The 27869-nt window shown below is 33.4% G+C and overlaps 5 protein-coding genes and 1 non-coding gene across 13 annotated transcripts; 3 read left to right on the top strand and 3 right to left on the bottom strand.

Moving 5' to 3' along the window:
- The first annotated feature begins 540 nt into the window (after positions 1 to 540).
- On the top strand, positions 541 to 2203 carry LOC103855757 (transcription factor TCP17). The gene is made up of 2 exons (XM_009132783.3): positions 541 to 810; positions 1105 to 2203. Exon 2 carries the CDS (start codon positions 1128 to 1130, stop codon positions 1866 to 1868), a length of 741 nt encoding a protein of 246 aa, XP_009131031.1. The 5' UTR covers positions 541 to 810; positions 1105 to 1127; the 3' UTR covers positions 1869 to 2203.
- A 1545-nt stretch (positions 2204 to 3748) lies between these two features.
- Positions 3749 to 3821, bottom strand: TRNAA-CGC. Its single transcript has one exon. It is a non-coding gene; the product is annotated as a tRNA-Ala (tRNA).
- Positions 3822 to 4048: 227 nt separating this feature from the next.
- On the top strand, positions 4049 to 7091 carry LOC103855758 (syntaxin-132). 2 transcript variants are annotated; one of them, XM_009132784.3, is made up of 13 exons: positions 4073 to 4384; positions 4625 to 4726; positions 4816 to 4872; positions 4980 to 5028; positions 5396 to 5484; positions 5558 to 5631; positions 5719 to 5761; positions 5826 to 5886; positions 5971 to 5996; positions 6083 to 6160; positions 6251 to 6331; positions 6464 to 6529; positions 6724 to 6961. In XM_009132784.3, exons 1-13 carry the CDS (start codon positions 4367 to 4369, stop codon positions 6892 to 6894), a joined length of 915 nt encoding a protein of 304 aa, XP_009131032.1. In that variant the 5' UTR covers positions 4073 to 4366; the 3' UTR covers positions 6895 to 6961. The 2 variants fall into 2 exon arrangements, with proteins under 2 accessions (XP_033144931.1, XP_009131032.1); XM_033289040.1 differs by having other exon boundaries at positions 4049 to 4384; positions 5826 to 5996; positions 6724 to 7091.
- A 977-nt stretch (positions 7092 to 8068) lies between these two features.
- On the bottom strand, positions 8069 to 11938 carry LOC103855759 (transcription factor BIM1). Of its 7 annotated transcripts, none has more exons than XM_033289037.1 (12): positions 11692 to 11938; positions 11201 to 11504; positions 10950 to 11036; positions 10254 to 10628; positions 10089 to 10182; positions 9868 to 10004; positions 9511 to 9628; positions 9361 to 9430; positions 9192 to 9287; positions 8984 to 9091; positions 8766 to 8908; positions 8069 to 8667 (listed from the first exon to the last, which is right to left on the bottom strand). In XM_033289037.1, the coding sequence occupies exons 2-12, from the start codon at positions 11235 to 11237 to the stop codon at positions 8481 to 8483; spliced, it is 1452 nt and encodes a 483-aa protein (XP_033144928.1). In that variant the 5' UTR covers positions 11238 to 11504; positions 11692 to 11938; the 3' UTR covers positions 8069 to 8480. The 7 variants fall into 7 exon arrangements, with proteins under 7 accessions (XP_033144928.1, XP_009131036.1, XP_009131037.1 ...); XM_009132788.3 differs by having other exon boundaries at positions 8984 to 9094; XM_009132789.3 differs by having other exon boundaries at positions 8766 to 9094; positions 10950 to 10999.
- An 8537-nt stretch (positions 11939 to 20475) lies between these two features.
- LOC103855760 (E3 ubiquitin-protein ligase CIP8) lies at positions 20476 to 21737 on the top strand. The gene has a single exon (XM_009132790.3). The coding sequence runs from the start codon at positions 20646 to 20648 to the stop codon at positions 21516 to 21518; it is 873 nt and encodes a 290-aa protein (XP_009131038.1). The 5' UTR covers positions 20476 to 20645; the 3' UTR covers positions 21519 to 21737.
- Positions 21738 to 22823: 1086 nt separating this feature from the next.
- Positions 22824 to 27706, bottom strand: LOC103855761 (prostatic spermine-binding protein-like). Its single transcript, XM_033286647.1, has one exon. It carries the CDS (start codon positions 24752 to 24754, stop codon positions 24341 to 24343), a length of 414 nt encoding a protein of 137 aa, XP_033142538.1. The 5' UTR covers positions 24755 to 27706; the 3' UTR covers positions 22824 to 24340.
- Positions 27707 to 27869: the final 163 nt, after the last annotated feature.

The raw sequence follows: 27869 nt of genomic DNA on the forward strand, positions 1-27869 counted from the left end.
GATGCTTTTAACAAAAACCTACTCTCTTTCATTTGGTCCATCCTCTAAAACCAACCATTTTAGCTATCAATCTAAATGCCTACTGTAATATGTACGACCACAAACATGTATATCATTATAGAACTTAATTGGGATCATCTCATGATGATAAATTTATAAGGATACATAAATAACTGAATTGCCTCTGCTCCAAAAGTATAAGTTGGTACCTAGTTATTATTAACTATGGCTTAGAATGATAAAAGGAAATAGAGAATGTGTAATGAAAATTTGAATTTTCTTATAAAAACATGTTAGTAGAAAGAAAAAAATGTTAGTAGAATGGAAGGGAAGATATATAAGTTTCAGGTAAACGGTAACAAATACATTGAAGTGGATTAATATTTGAATCTCAGGATCTAAATAATCAGATACGTTTGTGTGTGTGTGCGCGCATAATTTCTGAACCAATTATAATGTTTTGAATCTTGATTAACCATCTAATCCTATCTATTATTAGTATAGGTGGAACCGTGGAAACCCATAGCATCTTTTGTGTCCGTCGACAACGTTTCGATAAGAATGTCTAGGCTCCTTTTATACCCTTGTCTGTAAATTCATTTCACACCCAACTAAAACCCTAGCTAGGAATTAGAGAGTATATATATTAAATATATCATTTCTTTCTTAGCGTCAATCATGTACTGCACACTTCTACTTTAACTTTACGTGTTTCATCATCTAGGTTCTTATCTTTTTCTTCAACTTATGTGACCAAGAATCACTCGATCTGTCTAAACTTAGCGGATTCAAGCTTACTAGGTTTCCACTGTAAGTTGTATCATTCTTTTTCTTTGCAATAATTTGTCTGGAGTCCATGAATCTCTTTGGATTGTTTTAGATGTATCTATATAGATTTGAATCACTTGGGATCTTTTTTTGTCATAGAAAATTTATAGCAATTAAATTGTTGATCTGCAGTTCGATTAATTTACTAAAAGCTTTTTTTTCTCATACTTTCTTGATCTTGATCCGTTTTTGTTGCTTACAATTGAATTTGCTTTCATTTCATGTGATTACAAATCTCAAGTTTGATTTATTCAAATGTTTTTTTTTTTGTTTCAGATCCTTCGATAAAATACCAAAGGATGAGAACCAACTCAATGGGAATAAAACAAGAAGGCGATAATCAATATCAAGCCACTTCTTTGTCTTCGTTGAGGCAAAATCCGAGAATCGTGAGAGCCTCGAGAATATTCGGAGGCAAAGACAGACACAGCAAAGTGTGCACAGTTCGTGGTCTTCGAGACAGGAGGATACGATTGTCGGCTACGACAGCGATTCAGCTCTACGACCTTCAAGAACGATTAGGGCTAAGTCAGCCTAGCAAAGTCATTGACTGGCTCTTAGAAGCTGCTCAAAATGACGTCGCTATGCTTCCCCCTTTGCAGTTCCCACCTGGTTTTCACCCTAATCTCGCCGCCGCCGCAGCCGCCGGAGAATCTTTCCCCGGGATTTTTGAAAGTTTCGATCTTGGAAGCTGCTCATCAAGAACTGATACGATCCAGAGAGAAGGTTTGAATCTTGAGAGTCATGGGTTTGATATTGATCATCATTTTTTCTCGAACTCAAACCATAGAGACAAGCTTTATTTCCCTAGCAGCAGTTCTTGTCATTACAACCTCGGACTACTCCAACAGTCACTTCTGGACCAATCTGGCAACGTTACTGTCGCATTGTCCAATAATAATAATCTCAATCCACAGACGGTGGAAACTATGAGCTCTCTATTTCCGAGATACCCTTTGTTTCTAGAGGGTGGTGATCATCAACTTCAACTGTTTAGCTCAAACTCGAACTCCTCCAAGCAAACAGATCATGTCGAGTAGTTCTAGCTGGTAGCTTGGTTTTGGACTCTTTCATAAGTTGATGCGTCGGATCATGTGGCAGATGGAAGATGTATACTATATTTTAGAGAGAGAGAGATCGCTTACATGGTTTTAATGATTTTATTATTGGATTGAGTGTATGTATAATATAGTATAGAGCTAGTCTTATTAAGCATTATCCACGCCAACCTCAGTTTGAGCAAAGATATTAGTTATTGCTTGTTTTCGGTAATGTTTTGGAAATTATGTAAGTTTTGTATGAGAAAGCTACATTTCTTGTTGCGAGAAATATAACGTTTATGTTACTGTTAGAGATATATGTTTTAAGTGCTTAGGCACATAACCTCGTTGCATGCCGATCGAAACTTAGAATATTGTTTATGTGTCCACAGCCACATATGCATATGCTATATACACACCATGTATATAATCATATGATACATCCATTCAAACTGAAATAATTAATATATTTTATAAGATAAAAAGCGGTAATGCATGATTTATATTTAGGGCTTAGATGGGGAGGCAGTTATAGTCTAGACAGCATGCAACTGGATCTGCTGTCAAGCAGTGATCCCTATTTATCTTCTTTTGATATATTACTCTTTTTCTTTTCTCTTTTGTCTCTTCTTTTATCATTTTCCATTAACTCTTTTGTCTCCCACACATACATGATTACATGGTACATTGTTAAATAGTACCATGGTAAATTTGAAGACATTAACTTTTTCCTTTGCTTTTACTCCGCAGTCACTTAATGCCATCCATGGCTTGTTTTCATCTTAAACATGCTTGATCGATTACAAGAAGCTTACAATACCTTTTTCGTAGAATCATTGAATTTAAATAGGATATATCATATAAGAAATTGGATATAAATAATGGTCCATATATGGCTATAAACTTTACTTTTACAATCGGCATGCTTCAAACTTATGAAATGAGCAAAAAAGAAGAAGTTTACACGTTGTTTCATTTTCGCATAATTCACCACTTATCTTAGGCATGCAAATTATCTTTTTCTTCTTTCTCTTCCTTTATTCCCCAACCTATCTTTCCTGTCCTGTTGCTACTTTTTTTTTTGATAAATGGTAAATATCATAAAAACGAAGGTTTAGATTTACAAACAAAGTAGATCTAATTTATGTTATGCCTTTGCCAAAAAAAAATTAAAAAACAAGGGAATAACTGCAGGGTGTAGATGAAGGGATCCTAGAATCAGTGCATCCACTTGGACATGAGGTTGAGGAAGTGCTTCCTATTCCTCCTAGCAGTGATGGTGTTTCGCATCTCCTTGTCGATAAGTTTGACGATGGATAGTGGTGGGAGGACAAGGTGATTGTGGAGAACATTCCTTTGCTTCCAAAGTTGATACACGATGCAAAGGCATCTCCAGTTCAAATATCTAAAATAAAGCAATGTTAATGTTCTTTTATGTATAACAATCTTGAGTTTTTACAAAGTTTATAAGTTCGAAACCCTTTGAAAAAGTTACTTATAAGTTTTTTTAGAAACTTTCGACTATAGATATTGTACGTGCAAATGCACTCGCAATATTTTAAATTGAATTATGAAGCCTTTATATAACGAACGAATCTTAACATATTTTACTAAACTTGAATTATGTTAATCATGTTTTTGTTGTTGCTAAAAACGTTACCAATTATATATTCGTCAAATCATGAAAATGTTTTACGAAACCTGAAACAAAGCAGTATCTTAAAATATATTTTTTAACAAGAGATCGGGGAAAAGGAGCAGCATATCGGAGAATTTTTCCATTAGGATTTTGAATACGTGTAAAGCTTACACGTAAATGGCTAACGAGTAAATTAATTCAAAAAAAAAAAAGGCCAACGAGTAATTCGGTCAGAAATAGATGGAGGAGCGGGGAATCGAACCCCGTGCCTCTCGCATGCGAAGCGAGCGCTCTACCATATGAGCTACACCCCCATTTTGATAATTTTCGTCGTTAACAATTATTAATAATATATCAAGAATATCAGCCGTTAGTTGCTCTGGGGTCCACGCGTACAGAATGTTTGATCTGTCAATCCACTCTTCATATTCCTTAGGTGTATTGGCGTCAGTGCACATGCGTCGCATTAGATAATTAGCTGATTCAAATGACGTAAGTACCCTTATATAAATATTCTTTCAGGCAGCTGAAGGAGTTGTCTTGAGCTGGACAAGGACGGCGTGTCGGAAATATCCGTGTGTACATACCAAACCAAACCGGTTTGGAAAAAAAAAAATTAAAATCCCTAAGATTACCAATACTCTCGTCTCGGACTGAGCCAGATCCGTTTCTCCTTCACTTTCCTCTCTCGATTCTGTCTCACTAAGATCGACACTTTTCCGGCGTTTCCGGTTTAACATCTTCGTCGCGCAGAGCCACGTCTTCTTCTCACCTTGGCACAATCAAAGTCGTGTTCTTCTTCGTTCTTGTTGTATAAAACCAAAACCAAAACCAAACTTAAGTCTTTTTGCACCATACGATGAACGATCTTCTAAAGGTGAGATTTTTATCGAAATTCGTATGGTTTGACCATCCTATTATAGTTTCACTCTTTTTTAAGTAGAATCTGAATGGTGTAGAGAGCTATCTGACTTGAGTTAGGTTTGTAACGATATGACTTACTGATTATTGGATATAATTTTAGTCACTTGTGCAGTCCCCAGCTGTATGCTTATGAGGGTTTATTATGGTAATTGTGTTTTTGTTCTACTGAATTTTAATGGCTTTGGTTCTGTAGGGTTCGTTTGAGCTTCCAAGGGGTCAATCTTCTAGAGAAGGGGATGTGGAGCTAGGGGAACAAGGAGCAGCAGATCAAGGATTAGATGATTTCTTCAAAAAGGTAAAAAAAACAAACAAACAGAGTTCTTCTATAATTACCTCACCATCTGCTCTACTACCTAAAGTGTGTGTTCCTCTCTTTATTATTAGGTTCAAGATATTGACAAACAATATGAAAAGCTAAATAAGCTTCTAAAGAAACTTCAGGTATTTATTATAAACCAATCACCTCTTTTTTTTGCTACCTTACTCTAATTATCTTCATGAGTGAGCTGTGGCTTCTCATTTGTATTACCGATTTTAAAACCCTATAGGCTGCTCATGAGGAGTCCAAGGCTGTGACCAAAGCTCCCGCCATGAAGGGTGTGTTTTGTCTCTTTTCTCTTATATCTTTTGTTCATTCATCTTCCTCCAGAACTATTGCTGCAAGTCAGTGAATATAATTATTGGTATGTTTCGGGGATTTATTTGATAGAAGCAATAAGTTTGGATCGTGTACTTGTACTAGCGGGGGACATAACGAACTTTCGCTTTATATTTCTAAAACTTGGAAAATTCTTAAGACGACAACGGATAGATCTTAACTTAGATGAACCTTTAAGTAGCCATGATTCTTGTTTTTTTCATCGGCTTGAAGCTTTAGTATTAGAATTAGTGTTGATGGTTTGCCATAGCCTTACATATAGTCTGGTGTTCTCTGTGTTGCTGCTCCGTATGTAATAATGAACAGCAATAAAGAAGAAAATGGAAAAAGACGTTGATGAAGTGGGAAGTATAGCTCGTTTCATTAAGGGGAAACTCGAGGAGCTGGACAGAGAGGTAGAGTCACTCAAATCATGCTGTTGATTTGATCCGTTTCTTATATATTAATGTTCATTCAAAAATGTTGTAGAACTTGGCAAATAGACAAAAACCTGGGTGCGGGAAAGGATCTGGTGTGGATCGATCAAGAACAGCGACCACACTGTGAGTATTCTTATGTTTCAGTTGGATAATCTATTGTGAACCTCCTTTTGTTCTCTCAGTCATTAATCTTATTGTACTGAACAACAGTTCCTTGAAGAAGAAGCTAAAAGACAAGATGGCCGAGTTTCAGGTGAGTTATCAAGAACTATATGGAAACTGTTATTTCCTCAGATTGATAGTGTGACTTGTTCTAGGTTCTAAGAGAAAACATCCAACAAGAGTACCGCGAGGTTGTTGACAGGCGTGTTTTTACAGGTATGTATGTTATGAGATTGCTTTACTTTTCCTTTTCTTACGTCTCCGTCTTATTGTTTCTGTGTGTGTTTTCAATTGCATTAGTAACTGGACAGCGAGCGGATGAAGATGTAAGTAAAGTAGAGTCTTGAGTTTTATTATAGTCTCAAGAGTTTTGAACAAGAACTCATGTTGTGCCTTTTTTTTTTGTTTACAGACAATTGATGAGTTGATTGAAACTGGAAACAGCGAACAGATCTTCCAGAAAGCGATTCAGGAGCAAGGAAGAGGACAGGTTTGATATATGTGTTAAAATGTATAAAAACAATCCAAGATTTGATTGAACATGCTATAAGATGTTTATTTATTTTCATCTCCCTTCCAGGTAATGGACACATTGGCGGAGATTCAAGAACGTCATGATGCTGTCAGAGACTTGGAAAAGAAACTTCTTGACTTACAACAAGTATGGTTGGACTTCATTATTCTCTTACACTAGATGGAACAGCTTTGAACTTAATCTTGATGCAATCTATTACCCATTGTATGGAGTCATTTGCGTTAAGGCAGATTAATCAGGTTCGCTTTTGTTTCGCAGATTTTCATGGATATGGCAGTTTTGGTTGATGCACAAGGAGAGATGCTTGACAACATTGAATCTCAGGTAACTTGGTGTTATGTTTGCTTCTGTTGGATCAAAATAGATTTTCTTAAAAAAAAAAAAGAAGGCATAAGCAAGGTTAAGATGAAGTTAGATATATATAATTATATATGTGATGCTGTTGATATAAAATAAAGAGTGATGACCTCAGGATTGTAATAGGTAAATGATGATGAATTTTTGTTTGGTAATTATAGGTGTCAAGTGCAGTAGATCACGTGCAATCGGGAAACACGGCTCTCCAAAGAGCAAAGAGCTTACAAAAGAACTCAAGAAAATGGATGTGTATTGCAATCATCATCCTTCTCATTGTTGTTGCTGTGATCGTTGTTGGTGTTCTCAAGCCTTGGAAAGACAAGAAAGCTTAGATGAATACGAGAATATGTGTAAACAAACAAACAAAAATCATCCTTACGTGCGGCTTGTTTTGAGCGAGTGTTTGTGAAATGTGTGAAGAGTCTTTTTACCACAAAACGAAATTCTATATTCTTTTAATTGGATGAACAAACCAATTTCTCTATTACTTGTGCAATTTCATAGAGGATATGATATTGGCAGCATATTATTTCATAACTCTCATAAAGTGTGGTCGTCAAAAAAGGTAGTAAGGTTTTGTAAATTTGAAAGATCTATATGGTTAAAAATACATTATAACATAGTAAGAGGATGGATTTCATATCTAAGGGAGAGGATTTTTCATGTTACATTCAGACAAAATCAATATTATTTTTCATGATCATACACATTTGGCTTTTATTTTTAAATACATATCCATCTTTACCCAATTGATTTGAACAACTTTGAGCAATAAACATAAAGAAATGCGTAGTTAGATGTGTGAATAATCGCACTCTTGTCGATCATATATATTTGATGCATGGTTCCACCATCATGACTCATGAGCTGGTTTTCATGAATTTCTTTACCATGTTGGAATATTGTAATGTAGCATAGAGCATGTGTTAGTTTATCTACAAAATCATATATTCAGTTTATGATAGTTTCTACCAAAACCCGAACCATCCAAATGAATTTTAATGAACCTATATTATTTCATACATTAACTTAGTGAATTTTAACAGTTTCTTTAATGGGTTAATTTCGTTTAATAAAAATTTGTACAAGATTTGTACAAGATTTCGTTTTAATGGATAGAGATTCTTGAAGATCACGTCAGCACCAGGCTGTTTGCTGATTACATCAGCAGGTCAGCAGCGTTACTGAGTCTCGTTTTTTTCGTCGAGATCATATCAGAGGAATTTGCTTTGGGGATATCGATCGCAGTAATCGCTGTGGGAATCTTGTTGGGTATTAGATACTTGTGTTTCGCTTGGTGACCACTCCTACAGCGCAAGAATTGGCAGATGGAATTCAGAATTTGATTGCAGCCGACGAATCTGGGTTAGGTAATTAGGTTTTTCTGTTTCTTTTTTTTCAGTAAATGGATTTTTAGAGTTCGTTGTAAATAGCAGTAAAAATGGTTTTTAAAATTTTTTTGTAATTCTGACAAAAAAAAAAAAGGAGAAAGATGGGCTGAAACAATAAAACATATGTACAGAAAATGTTGAGCTCCTTGTTGAATAAAGGCCCAACTATTATAGTATTACAGATAGCCACTAACATAAGAAAAATATTACAAATGAAAATTGAAAAGAAAGAAGAAGAAGAAAAATAAAAAAAAATGATGATTCAAAAAGTGTGACTTCACTAAATACAGGAAGCTTACGTAAAACATTGAAAGCCTTCCTCCTAATGATATTTTCTCAAAAGAAACCCCAAAGTAGTTTTGAGATTAGAGTTTAAAATGCGGCGGTTAGCATAACCGGGTCTCAAAAGATTATGGACCCACGAGATTATAGTTTCGAATGTACACGAAAATAAAAAAAGACTGAATATATCTATGATATAACTTTGGTGTTTTAACCCAATTAGGTGCTAGCTCTATTTTTTCTTTTTAACTTGTATTGCACGTTTTGAGCCGCTTAGGTTTCCGAGTTTGCTTGACGTCATCGTTTCCGGTTCGAGAAACCGGTTCACTGACTTCAGAGGAGCGTTTAGCTAGCTCGATTTCTACGGAGATGGTTGCTTTCGTTAAGTCCACTCCTGATTTCTCCAATGCTTCTCTTAGTCTCTTCACTAATCTGCTCCACAATAAAAAACAACATAGTTTTTACTTTTTTACTTTTCAAAATGTTACCAGATCAAAAGCGTTTAAAGAAATGAGCCGTTTTAGTTTTACCCTTGTGAGTAAACACTTGATATACTGATGTTACCCTCATGAACTTCGTGTTCATCACCCTCTTCTTCTTTCAATGACTGAGTATGACTCCGAGAACTCTGGCTTGGCTCTACCGTCTCTGATGCTGCGACTCTTGCGTGCAACTGAGTTAGAGGATTACCCGCAATTAGAGGAGAGAACAGACTGTTGCTTTGAACCGACAAAGGAAATGGAGTTACTGCGTTCAGTGTTTCAGCTGTTGCAAGGATCGGAATGTTATTCTTCTCTTCTTCCAGTTTAGGAGCAAAAGTAACGGTTCCTTCAGGGACAAGCTGCTGGTTGTTTCTCTGCTGTAATTTAAACGGATCACACAGCTTAACGTTATTACATGACTATTAAAAAAACAAAAGATTGAGGTATGGTTTGGAAATGTGATTATATCTATACCCAATTCAATAGCTTGGCAGATTCTTGGTTCCATCCTTGGTAAGGAGTCTCGTACTTGCTTGTTTTCTCCTGTAAGAACTGAATATACTCGATAACCTGTATGAAGTTCCGAAGATTAGTAAAAGTTGAGACTGAATGTTCTGTTACAGTAATCATTTGGTCACTAAACCTCTAGCAAGAAGGAGGCCTTGTCCCGCTTTTGGTCGCTGTTAGGTACTAACTGTCTCAACTTTTGAAACCTGCAAAAATATTAATTAACAATGTTTTAATTAGTCTCTATGAACCAAAGTGTGGCTTTTGCTACATTTTGAGTAGTTACCTATCATTGATCTTGCTCCTCCTCCGTTGTTCTGTAGCAGAATGTTTTGACCTAGGCGTGTTCAGCTTTGGATCGTTGTTGCCAGCCCCTCTCGCCTCTGCTTTTACTCTCAAATCTACTGCAAAGAACAAAATCAACCATCAGGGCCGGTTCTAAGCATAAACAGTGAGGCACAAGCCTATTGCCTCCAAAAAAATTTAAAGAAAATTACATATCTCAATTTACAAAAAAAAATTATTAAAACATTTACTAAATCGTCTTCAGCCCCAAAATCTCAAAACCGGCTCTGTGAACCATATCTTAAGCATCTAACTTTTTAGAAAATGTAAAGTTGGTGATATCTTAGAGAATACAAACCTCTATGATTCTGGCTAGTGGAAGAGCTTTCTTTCTTCATGACAAAATCTTCTTCATCGTCTAAATCATCATCCTGTGAAGTTCCTTTCGCTGATCTTATCATGTCCATGAAGCTTTGGCTCTTAAGTCCAGACCCTCTGCAACCAAAGTAACACTTCATTTGATCAGAATCCTTTTTAACTCCATAGACCGTAGTGATATAGAAAATAAATAAGACTCACTGAGAAGAGGAAGAACGAGAACTGAAACCGCTCAAGTGGTTATTATTAGTCAAAGACTGTGCTGGCCATTGTCCCATAGTTGTTGCAACATCAGCTAAACATTAACAAAAAAAATAAAAATATTATATCATCATTTCATGTGGTTTCTAACATTATTATTGTTACCTCTGATGTTAGCTCTCTCCCCAGCGTTATTCTCTTTCCTTGTCTGTTCCTTATTCCCAGAACCAGATTCATCCCACAGAGTAAACCCGCTAGCAACAGCAGCAGCGTCCACAACGTTTCTCTCAACACCACCACCACAACCACTAGCAGTGAACATCATCGGTGGTGAAAGCTCCGGCTTAGGAACTCTTTGATGATTATGGAAATAAGGTATTGAGCTTATCGTGTACGTTCCTATTCCACCGGGAAGCACGTGCTTCAGCGGTGGGGGCGTTGCATGCGGCTCGGAGGTTGTGTCAATCTTACTTGTCTCTTCTTTAGAACCACCAACGCTTTCTAAAGGTTGTAGAAAATCATGGGTCTTCAAGTGGCTACCTGCTTCCATGTTTCATCAAAATATGAAGTTATATTCGACATGTGACAGTCATAAAGTTATTTTACATTTAACAATATTATGATGCGTGAGCTTTACGACATGTGTAACCCTAATAAACGGTCCCTTATTTTCATGGACTTTGAATATAGTTGGGGACCATATGGCCCCAATCAAATAGCAACATTTGCATCATTCGGTTTAAAGGGGTCAAGATCAGATGCACGCGCGGAATAAACGTGACCCCTTCAAGTGAGAATCTTTTGATAAAAAATAAATAAACAATTTTAAGACAAAACTGAAAAGGGTAAAACGGGAAATACCTTGAGAAGACGAAGGTGTTGGCTTGGGATCTGTCTGGACAGTTGAATGACTGCAGAGCGATAAAAAATCATGTGTTGGTTCTCTCCCTGTCAAAATTCTTCTAAAAAATCAAAATTCTAAACGAAACAAAAAAAGAATAGTCCTTTTATAATTAGATAATAAACTGTGAATATAAATTTTTATCCTAAAACGTCTTCTATATTTATTTTAAAAAATACGAAAATCGGTAATATCAGAAAAATAGTGTTACCCTGGGCTTTGAAGGGACGAGATTGAGGAAGCTCCATGAACAAAACAACAAGCAGCTTCTACGGTTCTTTGTAGTTTTGTCTTTTTGAATTATGATATTATATGAAATCCGACAGGAATCTGTAGCTATCAACTCAGATCTGCGACTTTCACAGTGACTTACTTCAAGTAGATGTTGCGTTTCTACGACGAAGCTTTGTTGAAGAGAGGTAATTAAGTTCGAAAGTCGTTGAATTATGATCAGAAACTCGATAAAAATTCTGATCGGTTTAGCGTAAACCAGCCTCTTAGACAAATCGATAGATCTGTCAACGAAACATTTCAAAAGCCAAAACGTTAAACCATAATTCAGTAGAATTATAGTTCAAAACCAATCGAATTTCACATAATTCAAGTCAACTCGTGAGCATGAAGATCCGAAAACACGAGTCCAAGTCAAATCTAAATAAAACGACAACGGATTCGATTTAAGCTAAGGTAGAAAGAGCGTACCTTGTCAAGGATGATATAACGACAATTGTGAGACAGATAATATAACTCTTCGATCTGATCGGAATAAAAAAAGAGCGATCAGACAGAGAGTTCTCTCTCTCTTTCTTTCTCTCTGGTTTGAGAGGAAATGAGAAGGCGGAAATGTTTTATACAGTCATTATAACGCTTCCCGTTATAACAGCAATATAAACGACGTTAGGTCTGACGGAGTCACGTGGTGGATTGATGGATCTCTAGTTTAGTTGCTTTCTAGTGTAAGGTAACAGCGAGGTTTATCCGTTTAGCGGCGCTAAAGGTAACTAAAATAATACACACACGCACAAAAATTATTATTTAATTTGTTCTGTGGTTTTTAATCCATGTATGCTTTTGTTTTTATCGTGTTCGACAAAATTATTTGGTATTTTATATCAGTTTATATAATTCACTGCGCAATTTTATTTTATTTTGCTAATTAATCACTGCGCAATTGATTAATGAGATATAGTATTAGCAATTTAGCAGTACATAAATGTAAGGTATTTAGACAGTGCCGTCCCAAACATTTTGGTGGCCTGAAGCATTTTTATCAAATGTAACCCTAATAAATTTTTATTTGTTAAAAACACATCTCTAGTTCTCATTCAGTCTCTTTTGTGACATATAGTAAATCGTAAATATTTTTATCAACTTCAACTTTAAAAAACAAATTCTGCAGAAGCAACCTAAACTAGAATTGCTAACATATATTTTTTTTGAAAATAATTGCTAACATATTTGATAAACAATCCATGAGTTATAATAAAATCTCCCATTACTTTCATAGAGTTCAATATTTCAGCAACTCTTTTAACTTCTGCTTGTAGTGCCATTTTTAGAAGTTCGATCTCCGAACATAAATAATTTCATAAATACCACCCGCCAACAACCATTGTTATTCTAAAATTCAATTCAAAAGCACTTTATAACTAATTATTAATCAACTTGTTAACAAGATTTAAGATTTTTCCATACTAAGTAAAGAAATAAAGAAGAATATTAAATTTTTAAAAAAAAATATGAAGGAAGAAATAAAGAAGAAGAATTGTTAATAAGTATTCGTGGTTTTATATCAAGCTAAATAAAATGAAAAGTACTGTACATAAAATAGAAGATGTGGCCTAAAGCTAATGCTTTAGCTGCCTTATAAGAGGCACGGGCCTGTATTTAGATTTAATTATATGTTATGGGGTAGTTTTTCATATTATAAAGTTTAGTCAAAAAAATGTCATATTATATTTTAATTTTATTTTACGGGGTAATTTTTCATATATATATATATATATATATATATTTATATATATATATTTATAATTTTAAATTTATCCTTAAAATATGTGTGTATTATCATTACATGTTTAAACAAATACACTGGCTAAGAGCATTTTTATTGAAGAAGTATCTGATTTTAAAAATTTTGGGTTACAGTTTCCGTAAAGTTTAAAACTTTATAATTACATATATATATATAATATATATATATGTACTTTTAGAACTCCAAAATTAAATCTTTTCATTGGAGATGCTCTAAGAGCATATCCAATTGATGATATTCATAAAGTATCTCAACATCTAAAATAAAAGAAAAATAGAAGAGAGACCTGAAAAAGTATCTGCACATTCATATGCACATTCGTACTGTTAGATATTTTGTATTATACATGTCATTTATTAAATGATTTATAGCTTTAAAAGTCTTTTTAATTTAATTAAATAAGTAAAATGTTATTAAATAATAATTTTAATATTTTGTTTAGAAACTGAGTTACATACTCACCAATAAGGTTGCTCTAATACTCTATTAAGTTTCGCTATACCCTAGTAGTGAATTGTTGAATTTATGGCAAACTGTCCACTAATTTTACAACTACGTATAATTATCAAAGCTGTAAATGTTGCAGAGTAAGTTAAAACGGAATTTCATTGTCGATATAAGAATGTAGAGAAAGTTTCTTTGCTAATATAAATTTTGTCCTTTAGTTATATAACACTACTTTTATTTATTTATGTTGAAAGTATGTAGCATTTATTTTCGTCATCTCTACAATTTGACGGTCATTTTTCAATATTCGTTTCTTAGAATAAAATTTTCAATATTCTTTGTCGGCAAATAAAACTAACATGCAGCTATAAATTTGAACTTTTTATAGGCATGCATACACATGATATGCCACAATCATGACGATGGCGAACATTAAATCTTCACGAATTCATAATTTAATATTCCAATCAAACAGCTCGTATAGTTGTTGGTGATATTTCCTCTATTTTTCGATTCACTATATGTGCTTTTAGCGTTTATAAAATCTTGATCCAATTAATTGTCTGAGTAGTACTCGTTAAAAATCATACTAAGATTACACCCAAAAAAAAAAATCATACTAAGAGAGAGTTACGTACGTGTTGTTTGTGAAAAAATGTTATACTGATTTGTCTGCTTTTGGGCATCAACTTTTTGAAAACACAGAGCTAGTTGCATTGATATTAGTATATCTTCTTCTGAAATTAATTAGTGTGAAAGGCCAAAGGCGAATAGTTTATAAGTCTATATCGCCGATGTCTTGTATGGTGAGCTACATTCGAGTACTAGTCAAAAACTATATAAACACTTTGTTGGTTGAGTGAGCTTGACTTCTTGAGGTCATTTGCGTCTTCATTGACGAGTGTTCTCCATGTCTGATGATAATTTGTTTATGGAATTAGGAGTTGAGAAATTTATCGAGCAAGTTATTTAGACTTCTGCCGGGTCATAGTTAAAAACTGACTGTTTCTAGGTTCAAAAAATTAACAAGTGTTTTGTGATACACCATTTTCATAAACTAAGCTAGCGACATGCCGTTATAAATCATTTGATTTATCTATAAGACATATGCATGGTACTATATAAGAGGCCCCACCAAAATCTATGTGAAAATTGAGCTGCACAAACACATATGCCTGAATCGATTTCATAGACATGCACCCCAGCTGATTTTGCATGTTCCTCTTTGTAATGATAATATATAAATTTATAGTAGAAATGATGCTGTATGATGGTCTGCAGGGGGACAAATACAATTTTGTACGTGTATGCTTCTATGTGTGTGTGAGTGGGGGATCTATGTATGCGGCATTAGCTAGGTGGAACAAAGTCAGCTCTTCCTTTGTGCAATGCCATTAACAAATGTCTTAGACCCATAATCAAGACTCTAATCATGTGAGCTGATTAAACCCATTTTAAATTTAGTTGAGTACCACTTGTTAGGACACCAACTTATTTATATTCAAAAATTGTAATGACGACATACACTACATGTATAACAGAAGGATTTGAATTGGGTACTCGGAGAAATCAAATACATATAGTCCGTCTGTATTTGAACGAATCGTATACTTTAATATTCCTACGCGGAGTATTTTAAACATTGCTTATTTAACTTTTTGACTTATTCAAACATAAAACTTTAAAAATTCATGATGGGTCAGAATATATAAGAACACTTAAAAAAATATGATGGACCGGAATACATAAGAACAACATGATAAATTACCGTCCCATCGTTGCATGCGAGCTAGAAATGAATTCACGCCCATCCCTTTTTGTTTTTCTTTAATTTGGATATATTAACACCACTATAGTTAAATAGTGTTGGATCACATGAAGAAGAAAATGATACAAAACAAGGAAAGAGCAAAACACAATAACACATCCCCACATGCCCTCCACTTTGTCCCGTGAGTTGTTAGGTTGCGTCTTAACACGCTTTCTATTTCTTATTCTTTTCAAATAACCGATCCCTTATATATTAAAGGAGAAGCATTGTAATAAATGCATTCACATTATAATATACACGTGGCAGTCTCACAATGATTTAATAATAAATATGTTAACGCGTTCACACTATATTCATAAATGTGTTCACACTATATATTTTTTTATTTTTTTAATATAAAACTTATGTGCAAGGTTCAAATAAAACTTTGGATTTTTCGGTTCGAATCAAAACAAATAACGAATCAAAAGCTAAACTATATATATATATATATATATTATTTTTATTGTTTACGGATAAAGTTGGGCAAAATATTTATAAGTTTTGATTCAATTTGTTATCCGTTTTGATTTGAACCAAAAAATATGGACATCGTAACTCTACGAAGCAAATCAACTACTAAAATACAATTAAAAAAAACAAATCACAAATACCAATATTTTTAGAAACGGATATCAAATTTGATCTGTTATATGCATATATATACATATATGTACAGAATTATATATATATATATGTTATATATATATTATAGTTTATATAAGTTTTACAATATTTTTATGGATTAAATTTATTATATTAGGTATTAAAATTTAAAAAGTTAAATAATATTTTATTTTTGTAATAAAATGTTATTATTAAAATTTTCAATTATTTTTTAAATTTTATTTTATTTACGAATCAAATCAGATATTCTTTAAAATTCTAAATCATTTCGGATATCAGAGTCAAAGCCTTTTTAATTTTTAATTAATTTTAATTTTATCTTTCATGTATTATTTAGAACAAAAATGTTATTTAATACTAATTAACAATATATTTATATATTTATCATTTATTTTTATATACTTTTACATACATATGCATGTCCACCTTGATGTGAACACTGTGTAAGTATTTACCACCAGTGAAGTATCAATTTTTTTTTGAAAGTTGAGACATTTTTTTCTTAATGTTTCTTTCACTACCGACCAAATTATAGTAAAATGATTTGTCTTAATAATTTTTTTTCTTGAACTATTATCCATTTACAAACTATGAAACCATTGGTTCAACATGACGATTATCTAAAATTTATAACATGAAAATAAATAAATAATAATAATTTTTGGATTTTACCGAAAAAACTAAAAAACAAACGTTTTAACAGAATAAACCAAAATAAATATTAATTTAAAATAATGGTTATATTTTAGGAGATTAAAAACAAAAAAATAACTTAAAACCGAACCGATATCCAGATTAAATAGATTTGTTTTTTTTTATTAAAAATAACAAAACTAATAATCACATCCCGCGCAAGGCGCGGGTTATTACCTAGTGAATTATTATTACTCGCAACTTCAGGGTTATTTGATGACGTATTTTAAAATAATTTTGTTAAGATTCGGTTTCTATATGGCGTAAGTAATTAATTTTTTTTTTTTTTTTTGGTAAAATGTTAAGCTCGTAAGTAATTAATTGATTAAGCTAACATGGAAATGTTTATTTATATAGTAGTTAGTAAAAGTATTACAAATTTAAAAGGAGTCAAGGATATGGTAAAAATAAATGGTCAATTCAAATGTGAAAGACGAGAGGAAGAAGAGCTTGGTCGTGATGTCGTTTTCGTGCTCTAGTGGGGCAATATGAATTGACTCTGCATCTCACGTGAGAAAAAATCTGTAGAATCTCAAGAGTCAGGACACAAATTGATTTTCAACATTAATGAGAAAGATCGTTTAGTAATAATACATGCATGTTTACTTAATTTTTTTTTGGCTTAAATACTTGAAAATGTTCGTTACATAATTTCACAAATTTAGCCGTATATATATATTGTGTAACATGCTTTTGAAGAGCAATGAGCTATATTAAGTTATCAATATAATATATCATCATTAACACTATTACCTACATATACCGTTTATCAAACCTTTGCTTTTTCAGCAACGTAATAAAAATAATCAATTTCTGAAATTTTAGCATACATAAAATTGTATGGAGGAGCATCTCATCTGAATTAGCTGGCTTCTTTTCTTCTTTATTTCCTTCTAAAGAGGGCTATTAGTTGTCTCTAATCATTGTTATTTTCTTAATAATATTTCAATTTAATAATAATAAAAGAGGAATAAGTTACTTCGGAAAAAGAAGAAAGAGAAGCTGGATTTCGAGAAAACAAATGTATTTGCGTTAAGGACATTCCTCTGTACATTGCACAGAAATCCTCTTAGGGATCAGTTAACAAATAACTATGCATTAAATTAAATTAATTAAAAACTAAATTAACATACGAGTTGGGATCGAAGTTAAAGACACCTGGCGGTTGCGCCGCTCAAATCGCGGCGAATCACGTGATAAACCTTTTGGCTGCCCTTAACTCAGCCTCCCATTCATCACGTGGCCAACTCACACCTCTCTATTATTGCGGGTCCCAAATCTTTTTTTACGCTATCCCGTTTCACTCTTTTTTAAAAAATATTGTAATTATGGATTCCAAAAGTGAAAAAAGCTGTTAAACTGTTGATGGGAAGAAAGATGTGAACCCAAAAATAATGTACTTCGAAATTACAAGGATAACTTTAACGAATAAAGGCATTAAGTTAAATCATTCTACTGACATTTGCATAAATCCGAATCCACTAGCCATGTACTATCCAAGGTAGATTATAAGATTCTGGAAGATATAGAAAATTTAGTAATAATTTAATATTATTTTTCCTTTTAACAATTTAGAAACTACATCTATTAAACTTTGAAATTTTATAGACCATATGCTTAGCTCGGTGTGTATTGTTTGTTTTCCAGTATATCACAACTATATGGTTGCTTTAACGAGAATTTTTTTTTACTTCTTAGCTAAAATATTACTTTTATTTATTTTAGGACGTTGGTCATGTTATATTTATACATATCTAACACGATCGTTAATATTCTTAGTTTAACATTCATTATATCACTGTCCAGTTGTCTGAATTTGATTTTAGTTTTGAGTGATTTGATTATCAAATAAGATTACACGATTGTTAAAATATCATAACAAACTAGTTATAGGCCGTAAAAAAAAACAGGAAACAAAAGAAGGTGAATGAATGCGATGTGAGAGGAGCAGCATAGTCACGTGTGCCCATTCCCTGCCGTTAACCTGGTCACTCTACCTTCCGACTCGCGTGCGGTGGGTCCCAACATTTCCTTCCTACATCTCCCTGTAGTTGCCGCACTGTTGACACTCGTGACGCCGTTAAACTCCAAACGTTGCCGTTAACTTATAAAATGTCATTTGCATTCATATGTTTCTATTTAAAATCCGAAATAACGTCTGCTGAAAATAAACATGAGAATAAAAAACTCTGAGGTTAAATGGTGAATTTTTGAAGACAAATCATAATTTGAACCAGTTTTCACCTTTTCTAAATTATCGTTTTCAGTGAAGGTATGAGATTAGCAAAAGCTGGTGAGATTTTTTTTGGTACGGGATAATGGGTAGGACAGGAGAGATGTGAGAGCACGTGCCTACAAGAGAGAGAAGTGGTGGTGGCTGGTCGCTTTCTCGTGGATGGTATCACGTGAAAAAAGTTACTCAACTTAGGACCCACTTTTCACTCTGACAAACAGTATCAGGGGTTAGAAGTTCGAGGTAAAGTAATCTCGTGGATCCTATCGTGAGTATATTATCATTCCCTTGGTGAATACATTATACAGCACACAGTTGTGAGCGCGTAGTACTGCTTTCTCAAGATTCAAATTTATCTATTTTTATAATAAAATTTGTAAATTTTAACTTTTAAGCTGTGAATTTAAACTGAATTGTATAGAACATTTGCTAATCTACACAGAACGAATGTCATTACCAAGACAATCCAATAACAAAATAGTACTCTGTTATGAAATAAAAGAATAAATTCTGCCATATAATCAATCTTGAGGATGATTTAAAAATTTGAAAAATGGATACTCTACTAATTATGTTAATGGTCATTAAGAAAAGGAAGATAAGATAAATTATGTTGGGAATAGAAGGAGATGGCATGTGCCGTCCTTTCTTAAGTGACCTGTCGGTTCATGGGCCATTGATAATACGTGAAAGCGAAAGCTGTGGAAGAGTTATTAATATAGATGCCATCAGAGTGAGAAGACTCAGAAAAGAGAAGATGTGTTTTCTTTTGTTCTGTTCCCACACTGTTTTCTCTGTCGTGGCTCTCTCTCACGTGCCTGGACTTGGGCTTCTCCTTTTTTTTCTTATTTTATTTGATGGCGATCCAGATTAAGACTCGGCCCACTCAGTATCCGACAAGTGTTTAAAATATTTCTTCTTTTTGGTTGGTCCAAAAATATCTCCCTATAAAATAAACTTTTTTTCGAGTCAGATAATAAAAGCATGATAAATGCTGTCAAGAAGAATTAAAATAAATAAATCATGATAAATTATGGGTCATCTATACCAAATGCCTCTATTAGTCCTGGACATATAATCTGAAACCTAAAAATCGAATCGGAACCAAATAAAAAAAAACGAGACCGAAACCAAATGGAAAACCGGATACGCGAACATTTTGAATATATTAAAAATATTAATTATTTTATATAAATAAAAGTTATCAAAAAAAGCTCGAATTACTCGTGTTAACCAAATATTTTTTTAGTTTTTTTTAAGGTTTGATTCGAGTTTTTGGAATTTTTTTGGTTTTTGGGCTTTAACCCTGAACCAAATCTGAATTATTTATAATTCGGTTATATTTCAGGTTTAAAAAAGAAATAGAAATCCGATCTAAGCTCTATATTATACCAACCGAAACAATCTAAAAAATATCTCAACCCGAATAAGTTGAAAATCGAATAAACCGAACCAATTTGAACCGAAAAACGGAATGCATAGCACCTAGCCTCTACGTTGACGTGAGTGGAGATTTTTAAGGTCATCGTAACGGGTAAATAATTTAACTTGGGCCTATTTACTCGGCCTATCACAGCTTTTTATGAGCCCAGGTCTAAGTTGTTTTTTTTTTCTTATACAGTAAAGGAGAAAAGGACAAAAACGAACGAAGCGACGCCGTTTCACACCGACGCAGAAGATATGATGGTGACTCAGATCCTTGCTTAGATTCCTCGTAACTTCTTCTCCGTCATCGATTACTCTTACTCTCCGCCGCTGTTTCAGGCGACGAAATTGATCTCCGATTCATCCATAGTCTCGCAACCTTTGTTATGGATCCGTCGCAGCAGCCTCAGGTAACTCTTCCTCACGATAACGAGGTTACTGAATCGCGCGGTGCGGTTATGGAATTAGAATCGGAATCCGGAAGCTGTTTTATCGAGAATATAGATCATGATAGTGATTCTTATCTTAACAACCTCTGTGACTTTGCTGAATCCGATGACGATTCTGGGATTGAGTTTCGCGATATTAGGTTAGTTACAGTCGAATCGGGTTCCGATGATGATGATCCTGAGGATGAGAGGGAGATATGGGGAATCGATCTGAATGAATCAGATGTCTATGATGATGATGATGATGATGATGTTAGTGTGACTATTCACTCACTCGAAGTAGAAGATCTTGGAGGAGCTGCCGTTGAACTTGATTGGGAAGAAGTTGATGGTGGTGCTGACGTGTCACCGATGCTCTCTTTAGAAGATTTAGCTAGAGACGAGAGAAGAGATGGCTCTGGGAACCTTGAGTGGCAAGTTTTGATGAACTCTCACACTCTAGAGATCAACTTCGATGCGGAGAACAGAGAGCTGTACATTGTTGGTGGTGATCAGTATGATCTCTTTTTTGAACAGTTTGCTCAAGCTGGGATTACCAATCTCCGTTTTCCTCCAGCTTCTGAAGCTTTCGTGAAGAACCTCCCAACGGTTCAGCTGGGTGTTGAGAACGATGACTGTGCGGTTTGTAAAGATGAGATGGGTATCGGAAGCAGAGGTGTTGTTCTTCAGTTGCCTTGCAATCATAAGTACCATGGAGAATGCATTGTACCGTGGCTCGAAACGAGGAACACGTGTCCGGTTTGTCGTTATGAGTTGCCTACAGATGATGTGGATTATGAGCGAAGGAAGAGTCATCTAAGAACAAGTTAGGGATGCTATATGATAAACGGGTTGGTTAACATCTTGTATATATGGGTTTGTCTTTTGAATATTGAAGAATGTTTGTATATGCTTCAAGCTTTTTCTTAGTTGTATATCTCTTTGTATATTACCTTATTGTGTATGCTAGCTTTACATGGAGGAACATGTGTATGTATAATATTTGCTTGCTTTCTCGTTTTATTAAAGCTTGGACAAGGTTTTTTTACATGTATGCAGCATCCTTGAGGAATTTTATTCAAGTGTGATAATAATAATACTAAAATGTGTTAAAACATTCATCTGTGTTCAATAATATTAGGTTAATTGTCTGAAATTTTATATATTTGAAACGTGCCTTCATGCCTTGTGTCTTATTTTTACGCATATTAACCTTTGACAAAGATGTGAAACTCGAAACTAGAAAGAGTTGGTGAAATTTTTTCAAATGTTTAAAGAAAGGCTTAACAAGAAAACCCAATTAAGAACGTTGATGTTAATTGCTAATTCTTTTCAAAAAAAATTATGTATATTATTAACTAAAGAACATCAATAATCTATTAAGCTTAGCTAACAAGACAAGAGATATGTACTTTATTTGATCTGAAAGATGATTAGATTGTCTTTTTCTCTCTTTCTTTCTCAAATTCCATCTTCTAACTAAACATGGAGGCTGAAGATCAACACCCCTCTCATTATTTCAATCTTTTCGAAGGAGACTCATTAAAAAACGATCATTTCAACCTACAAAACCCACAAAATGATCATAATCATGATCATGATCAAGACTTACATGTTCATGACCATGGTACTCATCCTCAAGCGAGTGTTGTGATGGATCAAGAGAAGAGGTTAAGAAGAATGGTATCTAATAGAGAATCAGCGAGAAGATCGAGGATGCGCAAGAGGAAGCAGATCCAAGAGATGAAAATGCATGTTGAACAGCTCACGGTCGACGCGAATTATAACTTGTATAACAAAGTTATTAGCTTGTTGGAGAAAACTCGTCAGATCTTGCATGAGAATTCACAGCTCGAAGAGAAACTCTCTTACTTTCATCAATACTTTATGGAAGACAGGATGGTGTTACCAGGAAACAACATTGATTGTGATATAACTCGACAATATCTGCATCAACCAACTTGGTAAGTAAAAACAAAAACAATTATTCTAAGACTTGAAATGATTTGTTACTAATATGTTGACCATTTTTTTTTCTCTGTAACTAGCTCATTTATTTATTCAGCTATCTACTGGATTCTATATCACCTAGTATATAGAATAATTGTGGATATACTGCTTCATGAATCTCTCTCATTTTTTTTTTGTTTTTGCGAATAAGTTTGTTACATTTATTTTTTATGTTTACAATGTGCTATGTTTCTATCTAGCTTCATATTTCTACTTTTTTCTTGGGTTCCAATTTTCAAAAAGTTCATGGTAAAATAAAGTGACTAGTTTGAAAAAAATCCTCGTGAGAGAAAAGGTTGAATTTTATTAAAATCCAATACGTTTTCACTTCCTTTTTTAATCTTTTAACGACAAATGACGAGATATGTAATACTAGTTAACAGTACCCCCATAAATCAACATGATATTATCTTAAAAACATGCGTATGTATGTGTTTTAGATTGGTATTGTATTTGATCAATTCAATATAAAACGTCTTAAAATAAATCATAACACCAGTCTGGAACAAGCTCTCGATCTCTTAGATGATACGGTCTCTACAGCTTCTCAAAAAACAAGCACACTAAAAACAACTATACGAGCACTTCTACATGTCAAAAACTAAACAATATTCTTACATTAGTTGACAACATATATACGTACGTCTTGTAAGCTAAGATTGTGATACTTACTCTACTGTAACTATACGAGCATTTCTAACATGTCATGATGTCAAACTATATAAGTTGAGAAACAAATCTTATGGGTTTCAGAATTGATTCGACGACGTTATTATCAAACTATCAATTTGTAGTTATATAGTAACTCCAAGAGGGTGCATGTGAACAAATGTCAAGAAATTGGGGGTAAAAGGACAAAAGTTAAAAGAATTGCAGAGGTGTACACGTGCAGAAGAGATGTGTTTCCTATGGTCACAAACATGTTTCCCTGTCTGTGCCAAAGATACAACCAAAGATCAATCGGTGTGCACGCGTGTGTGTGCGAGTCTATAGTTACGATCCAACTCTATGCAGCATTGTTTTCCAATTTTTTCTACATGTTCAGTTCTGAATTAGGTCAAAATCAAGACAAGAACAACAAAAAAAAATCGGAAGACCAAAACAAATTTAGCTAAATCAAAGTATATTATTAGAGTTTAATTTATCAGTATATGAATAAAAATTACAAATGGAAATTTTTTGTATTTGTATTAATGTTTCAAAATTAGGTTTTCTAATCTTTTCGGTTCGTAACATTTCTTTTCTCGCTTAAGTAGAATTTCATAGTAAATTTACATTTATATATAGATTATCAGTATAAATAGTTAGATGTCATATATGTATTTCAAAATGGGTACGATGGTTATCACAAAGAAACCCATAATGGAATCTACTGATGAACATATATATAAGGAGACCCAAGCTATCTACATACCGTCACCTTCATCACTGTATCAGTACTAGCTATGATCTCGTTGAAATATTTAACACTTCTCTAATAGAATAGTGTGAATGATAACTACGTAGACTCTATACAATAAATAATTAGCAAATCATCATGTAGAAAATACTTTTCCAACATTGAAATAAAAACATAACGACATTACATTACTGGAACATATTATTAATTTAACATAAACATAAAATCAAAGTAACCCGTCTTATCAAACCGAACCAACGTAACTCTGAACTGCACTGTGACTATCATTACCATCATCATAATCATGATTGTCACCATCATCATAATCATGATTGTCACCATCATCATAATCATGGTTGTCACCATCATCATCATTGTCGTTGTGAACCCTAGTCTCCACCAAAACCTTCTCTTCGGTAGCCTTCTTTTTCTTCAAACAGTTTGGCTCCGTAGTCTCTTGAGCAAGCTTGAGACATGGTGTTGCTTTCACTGGACCAGAAGATGCGTCAGAATCCATTGAATCACCACCACTGCTATCTCCATCATCAGAGTAATTATCATAGTCATGATCATGGGTTGAGACTAAATACGTTGTCCATCCAGATTCACCACAGCTGCGAGAATCCTCATCGGATCCAAAGATCTTTCCAGAATCCATTTTTATATAGTTACAACTCTAGTTAGTGTCTCTATATATAATAAACAAGCAGAAGAAGAAACAAAGAGACCCAACAAATCTAAAAAAAGACCACCAAAAAGAAACCCTAAAACGAGAACAACAAGAAGCTGAGATATTTAGTAAACAATCCTATAACCATGTATATATAGATTCATGCATATATATATATATATATAATATATGTACATATATATATATGCGCGTCTATGAAGCATATAAGCATGTGTGTAAGTATATGCATTAATGGTAAAAGACAAAATGTGAGGGTTCTTCAAAAACCAAAACAAAAACGACCTAAGAATTAAGATTTATATATTGCTTTAAAAAAAACATGGGATAGTCTGTCATAAAAAGGAGAAAGAGAAATGGAGATTACTTGATTTTTCTCGGAATTTGAGAGATAGTTAGAGGCTGACTTCTTAGAAGATAAGGGGAGGTGCTGGGTGGAAATGATGGAGATGGAGATGGAGAAGAGATTGTATTTAAAACACCTGGGAAATGCTATTTATCTCTCATCCTCTTTCTGACCAAATTACAGCTCACAACCCGAATTTATATACAAATTAAATAACATAGGACAAGTGACAAACATACCCATTCAATAATTATTTTCAAAATAAAATAAAAAATAGAAAACAGTGTAGCAAAAGAAAGAATCAAACTAGAGCTTGGAGAGACAAAGATTATAATTGAAATATTGAACTAATAATTAATTTAAAGTAAGATAAAACAGGTCAGTCCATATATAATTTCTAAATAGACGACAAACAAAAAAAAATCCAATTCTTGCTAAAATACATGTTAGTTTATATAGAATATTCATTACAAAATACAAAGTGATGTGTTTGGATAACTGAAACCATATGTTCAACTAACCAAAAACATTTTACTCAAGCTAATCAGATTTGGTTTTGCATAATCATAATAAGACTCTTATCATTCATATATGTATACATATGTACTTTTCGTAGTTAAAGTTTTGGTAAGAATGCCAAAGAAAACACACATTCACAAGAAAAATCTCAGCAAAAATAGACTTACGAAAACAAGATGAGAGAGAGAGAGAGAGAGAGAGAGAGAGAGAGAGAGAGAGAGAGAGAGAGAGAGAGAGAGAGAGAGAGAGAGAGAGAGAGAGAGAGAGAGAGAGAGAGAGAGAGAGAGAGAGAGAGAGAGAGAGAGAGAGAGTGTGTGTACGTGTGCCATAAATTGAGAGAGTTGATGAGAACAGCAAGAGTCCAGCTAGAAGCCGCGAAGGAGAGAGTGAAATCTGTTACATAGAGTGATCACTAATGAGAATTTAATCTTTTTTTTTGCTCGACAAAGAATGATACGTTATTAAATTTGAAATTATTTTCTACAGACACCATGGAAACATTAGAGATGGTTTACACCGGTTAGATGATTGTATTATGACTAGTTTGTAGATTCGATGTCTTTAGGGTTTGGTTGCTCTATAAAATATTATATTCCAAACGAGATAGTATGTATATTTACAATGTACCAATACTGATCAAACGTTATTTTAGATTTTAATATGAGTTATGAAAGTATAAATGCAGGACAACACTTATAGCGAACAAATTAAAGTGCAAGTGAAGAATGTTTCCAAGCTTTTTTATTATTACAAAGTCTTTGTTTTTGCGAATTGATATCTCCAATTGAATCAGTATGGTTGGGGAAGAATAATTTATAACTGGTGTGAAAATATTGGAAGATGTGTAGTGAACATTGAATAAGGAGTACCAAAAATGATATCCCTGTGACTTTGCACTGTTCTGTCTTCCTTTAATTTACTGCTATGAAGCCTCTTCTCTTCCTCAAAAGTTCAAACATTTCTCGCTTCCTTTGTCACAACACCAAATTAAATACTTATATGTATATAAGTATTTCTTAATATGCAGAAAGTTTAACCATATCAGGATTAATTTAATTCTATCTTCTTCACAAGTATATTTTGGCTCAAATGTTTTGTTTTGTTGTTGTTACAGGATCATGCTGACATGTAAGAGAATTATGGACGATTAAAAAAAATGAGAATACTGAAAATTCATGACAATGTAAGGATGATTTTCAATATTAATTAAAACAGATGACTTTAGTTATAAAATACTTATTATGTTATCTTAAATGATGATGACTGGAATTTCTAAATGTTTGTGGAATGTTTTCTTACAACGACAATCTTGAGATGTTAAAAACAGCTTGTAAGCCTTTTATGACGTTACTAACTTTGTTGTTTTAGTTATAAAACAGGAATTACCATTGCATTAGCAATCACTCCTGTGCCTACACTTTTGGGGGTCTAAGGTTAATTATTTTTAAAACAAATACGTTTTCATATTTTTTTTCTAAAAATAATTGAAATTGTAGATACACTAAGTATGTCTATGACAAAAAAAAACATTATTCAAAAGGGATCGAACAAAATATTTAGACAAGAAGCTCTTTATAAATATGTGTATACGCTCTTCTTCTTTTACTTCATGAACCACTACTGTATTTTGAATATATGGGGCCCCAAATATTGATGTAAAAATGGGAGGCCTGAGGCGATCACCTTTTTCTACTATGGTGAGCACGGCTCTATTAACAATGATGAACGTTTGTATATTTTGATTTTTAGAATAATGTTATATCCAAATGTCATTTTTTATTAGATAAATGTTGGGGTTATACTATTATTGGTTGATTGTTAGAAGTTTATGAAAAAGGAAATATAAAGGTATATCATATAAGGCATGATCATAATTTTGATAGGGAAGTGGAGAACAGTAGATCTATTCACTTTCGAGTTACAGAAGACAGAAGTTACGTTTCGATTTATGATTTTACTGAGTGAAATAAATAGTGATCAGAGACATTATCTTCCATGAAATTGACTTGCGTTATTTATTTCTTTTGTTTCTTCTGAAGTAACTCAACTCCGTAAAAGTAAAAGGTCGTACACAAATAATGTGAAATTTGTCTTTTAGTCCATTTATAATAAAAAAGAGTTTCATTTAAAATGAGGATAGAATAACTCCTTCAACATGTTATGAGTCTATGTATTTATGTTTACCACCGTGCCTAGTGAAAGTCCTTTAAAATGTACTCA

This window comes from Brassica rapa, chromosome A03, assembly GCF_000309985.2.
Source record: "Brassica rapa cultivar Chiifu-401-42 chromosome A03, CAAS_Brap_v3.01, whole genome shotgun sequence".
NCBI lineage: Eukaryota > Viridiplantae > Streptophyta > Magnoliopsida > Brassicales > Brassicaceae > Brassica > Brassica rapa.